Here is a 6,753-nt window from a genome sequence, read left to right on the forward strand (position 1 = left end):
TCTCTTTTCTCCTCTCTACAATTCAGATGTACAGATGTTGATTCTCTTAAAATGTATCCTAGAACAATCGTGTGTGTCGTTTGGTCTATAAAAATCTACGTTATTTATTTTAAGAGTAGCGTTGTATAAGATTACTTATGTTTAAACGAACTTAGACTTTCGACAAATTGCTTTCATATCTCATATACGTATAACAAAAAAAATGTACCACACATCACACTTGGGTTATATATGAATAACATAAATTTGCCTACTTAAAGCTGCGATTAACGCGCTCCACCATGAGCATGTCCTGCCCTAAAATGTGCACCACCACTTGGACCCGCACTCGCACCCGCACCACTGCTGGCGGGCTTTGATTTTTCTGCATCTCCACTGTCCTCGGCATTCTGTTCTGCATCCAGATTTTTGAGCTGCTGCTGCCACATGTCCGCGTAGATGCCGTCGTCACGCTGGACCAACTGCTCGTGCCGGCCCCGCTCCACAATGCTGCCTTCTTGCAGCACAAGAATCTCATCTGCATGGATGATGGTAGACAGGCGATGCGCCACAATAATTGTCGTTCGATTGGCGCACACTCGGGCCAATGCCGCCTGGATGTTGCGTTCTGTGTGCGTGTCCAACGCAGAGGTGGCCTCGTCCAACAGCACAATGATGGGTGCCTTGAGCAGGGTCCGGGCAATGGCCACTCGCTGCTTCTCGCCGCCACTCAGGCGCAGTCCACGCTCGCCCACCTTCGTCTCGTAGCGATCGGGGAAGCTGAGAATCTTCTCGTGAATGTCGGCTGCTCGTGCCGCCTCATAGACGGCCTCGTCAGAGGCACCCAACTTGGCGTACTCAATGTTGTAGAAAATTGTGTTGTTGAACAGCACCGTGTCCTGCGGCACTACGCCTATGGCCTTCCGCAGGCTCTGCTGCTGCACGAGCTTTATGTTTTGGCCATCGATGAGGATGGCGCCCGTCTGTACATCGTAAAATCGGAAGAGCAATCGCATAATTGTGCTCTTGCCAGCACCCGAGGGGCCAACAATTGCCACAGTTTTGCCAGCGGGCACCGTGAAGTTCACGTTGCGCAGCACAATCTTCTCTGGGGTGTAGCCAAAGGTTACGTTTGAGAATTCAATGCCACCGCCAGCTGTGAGCAGTGGGGCACATCCGGGCGCATCGACAATCTCCTCATCCTCGCGCAGCAGCTCAAACATGTTCTCCATGTCCACAAAGTTCTTCTGGATGGCCCGATAGTAGGTGCCAAACCAGTTCAGAGGCATATACAGCTCCATTAAGTAGGTGGAGAAGAGCACAAAGTCACCCACGGTGAGGGTCTGATGATGCACCACCAAATACACGCAAAGCAGCGAGCCGGCCAGCAAGCCCAGGCACAGTATTATGTTCTGTGCGGTGTTTAGCATGTTGAGGGTGAGCATCGACAGGAATTCCTCCTTCTGGTACTTAAGAATGGCCTCCCTATAGCAATCCACTTCGTAGTTCTCCGCTCCGTAGTATTTCACTGTCTCAAAGTTCAGCAAAGAGTCCACGCTGCGGGCCCGCTGCTCATTGTCTGCCATATTCATGCGTCTTTGGTATTTTGTGCGCCATTCCGTGATGGCAATTGTTGAAGCTACAAAGATAAGACTTTAGAGCTAAACCAGCCACAGCCAGCGTGTTGAGATCTCTTACCTATATACAAGAACATTGTGAGGAAAACAATCAAGCCGAACCACCAGTTGAAGGCGTAGATGAAGAAGGCCACAGCCACGAGGAGATCCAAAATTGTGGGCGTTATCGAAAACACAATATAGTTGAGCAGATTGTTTATAGAGTCCGTGCCTCGATCCATTACGCGCAGCACCTCGCCGGTCTTTCGCTGCAGGTGCCATCTCAGCGACAACTGATGCAGATGACGGAACAGATCGATCTCAATCTCACGGGTCGTGTACTGCTGCACACGAATCCAGAGGAAGGTCCGCAGATTGTTGAACAGGCCCATGGTGCCAGTGCCGCCGCCTTGGAGGAACGACAGGGCCACGTAAATCAGTACAAAGTCCCAACGGAAGATAATCGGCTCGATGGTCAGGCTGTCCACTAAAAATGGCAGGGCGAGTCGGAGATTAGCCAAATGACGTTGGGAAATTCCTCATAAAAAACCGTGACCTACCCAACATCTTGCGATAAATCGGCAAAAACAATTTAATGACGCGTCCGGCAATCAGCATCATGATGCAAATGAGGACGGCAATTTGCAGTGCCAAGTCCTTCTTGGGCCAGAGATAGGGAAAGAGTTTGCGCAGCTTGCGCCAGCCATTCCTAAAAGCGGAACCCGTCTGTACGTTTGCCTGCGACTCGCCGGAAGAGTCATTGTCCAGCAGTCGCTGATGGTAGGGCGCCATAATGCCAGGAGCCTTCAGACCCAGAACAAAGATAAGCAGCGAGCAGAGGAATCGCGTGACAAACAGGCCCATTTCGATTTGGTCCTTGTTGCTAGAAGGGTAAGAAATGTTAGAAGAAATTTATAGAACTGGGAAGGGTATTTTATGGGTACCTCTTAAGATTGAACCACCAATCCTCGTGGCGTAGATTAATAAAAGCCAACGACTCATTGATGAAGGCCAGAGTCCAAAAGAGCAGCAATATAAGTCCATGTCCCCGCGTGGGCACGGAGGGGAGTTGATAGAAACGCTCCTTGAGTGTCAGACAAATGCTAAATGGATATGCAAAGCACACCACAGCAGTCGAATAGATCTAGAGGAAGGTCACAAGGAGGTCATCAAATGGTTTCAAGGGAGACAGAGAGCATTCTACTCACCATATAGCCATAGACCGCACTGTCTGTATAGATGCGAGCATTCAAGAAGAATCGCATAACAGCCAGCACTGGCAACAGGAACAGCAGGAACAATTGCAGGGCATACAGCCGAGACTTGGAGATCTGTGTGGGATCCGTGATGCGAGTGGCATACTTTCGGTACATCAGCAGCTGGATGCAGCCAAATAGCAGTACAAATCCTCCATATACAGACGGACCCACAGTGTCCATGAAGCAGTGGGAGATGCCATGATTGGTCCACACTTCTCTGAGCGTCACATTAGGCGGGCAGTACAACATTTTGCCTGTAGAACGGTTGAACTATTTACTCATTTGACACACAACGAAAAGCAGGCAGCTACTATGATAAGCCCTGATAGCAGAGCACGTCCGACGACAGCCGTGTATTCAGATAAAATCAAGCGCAAGCAATGACTGAATGGTTCTCTGACCAATTGCCTTTGTTTTATGGGGGCGGCTGTTTCACAATTAATCTCCGAAATTATCAGTCGCCGAAGCGGCACCAAGCGGGAATCACATTTGCCTCTACGGCACTGCACACTGGGAGATGGGTGCGTTGCGTGCTAATGGGTGTAGAACCTTCTACATTTAGCACCTACTCTTTCCAGCACGGCACCAAAGTTCACTTCACGGGGGAGAGCAGCAGCATATTCAATCAATGAAACTTGCAATTCATTCCACCCATTGGCTATGTAAAATTATGCAATGTTGCGCATGCTGTCTGGAGACGCTTGTACGGCTTTAACTGCTTACCCGCTATTGACGCCACGCACTAGTATAGCCTAAACAATTAATGCTAACTGATCTGATTGCTCAATTAACAGACAAAAGGGCGAGAATCGGCGTTAATTCCGGGTTAAAATCAAAACAACACAAAGAACACCAGTGTGACCGCGGAATTATCGCTCAAATATACCGACAGACCCTCGAATAATATTCACTTTCATTTTCAAAATATACTGTAACCTGTCAACCTAAAATCATTTTCTTCCACTTTGATCTTCTGTTTAATATTACCAGCTAGTTATGACTCTCAGCCGTAAAACTTTAATTTTATCCAAATCGTCATTCGATTTTAACAAGATTGGCTGATTGCCAAAGCTTCTCTCAAATATTAATAATGACTTTATCTTAGACTGACTTAGACCACTAACCAAATAGTATAGTAGATTATTAATTTGATGGAAGCGAAACGTCACTGCGTGCTCTACACGCACTTATACAAATGTAGCTGGAGCTGGGACTTCTAGCTGGGTGTTCTACACGCACTAATACTTGTAGCTGCGACGTTGGCAGAGGCCTGGGAGAGACGCACATTCAGCGGTGACGTTTCGCTTCCAAGAAATTAACAATCTACTATACTATTTGGATAGTGCTTAGACACTGATTGAAATGATTTTGAATCGATTGAAGCCAGAGATTTCCTCGACTCGAGGGTATCCATCTCTCCAAGGGTACTAAATATTGCAGTGCTGCTCACAAAAGAACGACTTAGTTCACTGAATAAAAATTAACGAACGAACACGTTCATTCAAATGAACTATGTTTACCCAACACTACTAAGAGTAAGTTAAGCTGGTTTTAAACGATAAGTCTGAATCGCGGATTCATGTGCACGTGTGATGCCCACAATCTCATTTCACGCATACAATCTCAATGATTCACAGAAAATCAAATCGATTTAGATATTTGGCAAATTCCTGTGCTCGTGTTCTCATTTTGAATCATTCGACATGAATCTTGGATAATTGCTGAGGCTAGTTGTCTATATATGTATGTATACACATTCGAAATATGGAATGACTTTTATCTTATAATTGCTTAAACTTTCTCCGTACTAGGAAAATCTTTATTTTTTGCTCTCATGACATGCGCCTTGGATTTAAGATGAACCGTTAAGTGTGTTTTTCGCTTGAAAGTTAGATCGCAGGTTTCGCAGCTGCAAAGAATAATAATAAATAACAATTAGGCCTATGTCAAAAAAGAACACAAACAATTTTACTCACAAAAATGCCCTCACGCCATTGTGCTTTAATTCATGCTCCTTGCGAATTTGCGGCGCGCTGAAACTTTTACTGCAATAGTAACAGGGATACGGTCGTACTTTTGTGTGAATTCTGTGGGACAGAAAGATTATGGTTACATTTAGAGCAAAACAATTACAGCAGGTCAGTCTTACTCACCGCTCGTGAATGGTGCGGGGTGTGCTATTTTTAAATGTCTTGTTGCAGTATTTACAGGCATAGGGCTTCTCGCCTCTGTGCTCAATCCTTAAGTGAAGCGACAGCAAATGTTCTGTGTAGAACTTTTTGCCACAGTCCGGGCAGGCAAAATTCTTGATGCCCGTATGCCTCAGCATGTGCAATTTGAAGTTGCTCTGATCGGTAAAGTGCCTGCCGCACTGCTCGCAGACACAATCCCGGCGACGCTGTTGCCGCTTCCTTTCGACTATCTCCTCCTCTGTCAAGTTATTCCAAGTCACGTATCTTCTGCGTGTACTTTTGGCTGTGCCAGCTGGCGTTGTGGCAGTTGCAACCTTCTTCGGTCGAGGAGAGGGAGAAGATCCACCGTTGCTTGAGCCGGACAGATCTTGTGCAATATCCTCCGATTCACCATGGTTTTCGCTTAGTGGATCGTCGTCGTCCTCTTCTGGGTCCAACAGCTCTTCCACATTTTCATTGGAATCGTTCATATTACCAGCCGACATGACCGCCAGCTCAGTATCCATTTGAATCTCCCGCTTCATTTCTCTGTCCACATCATAGTCACTCGCAAACTCTAAAGGAGTCCTGCTGCGCCGTTTCTCCAACAGTTTCTGCTGAGTCTGGATGCAGAGATTTCGGAACACGATTGCCTGGTTCAAGTCGTGCAAGCAACAAGCACAGATGCATCTCGGCAGCTCTGGATCATTAACGAGCTGCAAATTAAAGTAAAGACTTAGGAGGGGTTTGCGGACATTTCGTTGCCTTACTTGATGGAACTCACCAAAGTCCCGACCACCAACTCGACGTTCAGCAGCAGCTTAAAGTTTTCCTTCTGGAACAGGTTCTTAGCCTTTGTATTGTAGATGACGCCCCCGCAGACTCGGCATTGTAGCGTCATTTTTTGTTTTGGTTTTTAATCGCTATAGCGAATTGGATGGTTGCACGACTATGAATCACCCATTGACCAGGTTCAATGATTTTATTTGTTTGCGGGAATAGGGGGGGGGAGCCCTGCCAGAGCTTGACGAGTGCAAGATTTGTCTGCAATTGCGGATTGTTGTGGCCATTGATGATCGACTCTGTGAAGTGGATCAAGCGATCCAACAGAGTTAGCCGCAACATTTTTGTTATTTATTTATTATTTTAGGTAAAAAACCAATTATCGATAAGCTATACCGTCAGAGCCTCGGAAATGTACCTAAATATACCATCTCATTTTAAAAATATACCGTAATATACCGTTGCCTTAAATTATATTCCTCGATGTTTATGTTCCATTTGATATCACTAGCTTGCAAAGACTTGTTATGATCCGCCTTTTTGCCGCCCTGGTCAATCGTTCCCGGCTAGCTCTCTGGGAAGTCGGGGGTGTTTTCGACACGATATCCAGGGGACGGACTTAAAAAAAATATATTATTTTGCGTGTAACGGACAGATATTATTTGTACACGTATCCCATCTAAAAACAGTTGGTTCCACTCTTCCGCCCTCTCTCGTCTCACCCAAACTCTGGATTTCTACTCCATGTGAACATGGAGTTCTTTTAAAATATTCATATATACATCATTATTCATATAATTAAATAAATCCACTTCTTTCCTAAAACATTTTTACCTCGACTGACTATTACCCTTGCGGAATAAATAAATACTAGCATAAAAATACAGACATTACAACAAAAAAATACCCACGGATTCTATTTTTTGCCCGAGGTGGCATCCCCAC

The 6,753-nt window shown here is 45.8% G+C and overlaps 2 protein-coding genes across 3 annotated transcripts; both read right to left on the reverse strand.

Annotated features, from left to right (window-relative positions):
- Positions 1 to 78: 78 nt before the first annotated feature.
- On the reverse strand, positions 79 to 3,722 carry LOC117585891 (ATP-binding cassette sub-family B member 6, mitochondrial). Its single transcript, XM_034275647.1, has 6 exons — positions 3,578 to 3,722; positions 2,804 to 3,108; positions 2,540 to 2,739; positions 2,156 to 2,478; positions 1,678 to 2,082; positions 79 to 1,618 (listed from the first exon to the last, which is right to left on the reverse strand). The coding sequence occupies exons 2-6, from the start codon at positions 3,101 to 3,103 to the stop codon at positions 267 to 269; spliced, it is 2,580 nt and encodes an 859-aa protein (XP_034131538.1). The 5' UTR covers positions 3,104 to 3,108; positions 3,578 to 3,722; the 3' UTR covers positions 79 to 266.
- An 890-nt stretch (positions 3,723 to 4,612) lies between these two features.
- LOC117585897 (transcription factor Ouib-like) lies at positions 4,613 to 6,142 on the reverse strand. Of its 2 annotated transcripts, XM_034275653.1 has the most exons (5): positions 5,810 to 6,142; positions 5,553 to 5,741; positions 5,008 to 5,495; positions 4,831 to 4,941; positions 4,613 to 4,763 (listed from the first exon to the last, which is right to left on the reverse strand). In XM_034275653.1, the coding sequence occupies exons 1-5, from the start codon at positions 5,924 to 5,926 to the stop codon at positions 4,646 to 4,648; spliced, it is 1,023 nt and encodes a 340-aa protein (XP_034131544.1). In that variant the 5' UTR covers positions 5,927 to 6,142; the 3' UTR covers positions 4,613 to 4,645. The 2 variants fall into 2 exon arrangements, with proteins under 2 accessions (XP_034131544.1, XP_034131543.1); XM_034275652.1 differs by having other exon boundaries at positions 5,008 to 5,741.
- Positions 6,143 to 6,753: the final 611 nt, after the last annotated feature.

This window comes from Drosophila guanche, unplaced genomic scaffold, assembly GCF_900245975.1.
Source record: "Drosophila guanche unplaced genomic scaffold, DGUA_6, whole genome shotgun sequence".
Lineage (NCBI taxonomy): Eukaryota > Metazoa > Arthropoda > Insecta > Diptera > Drosophilidae > Drosophila > Drosophila guanche.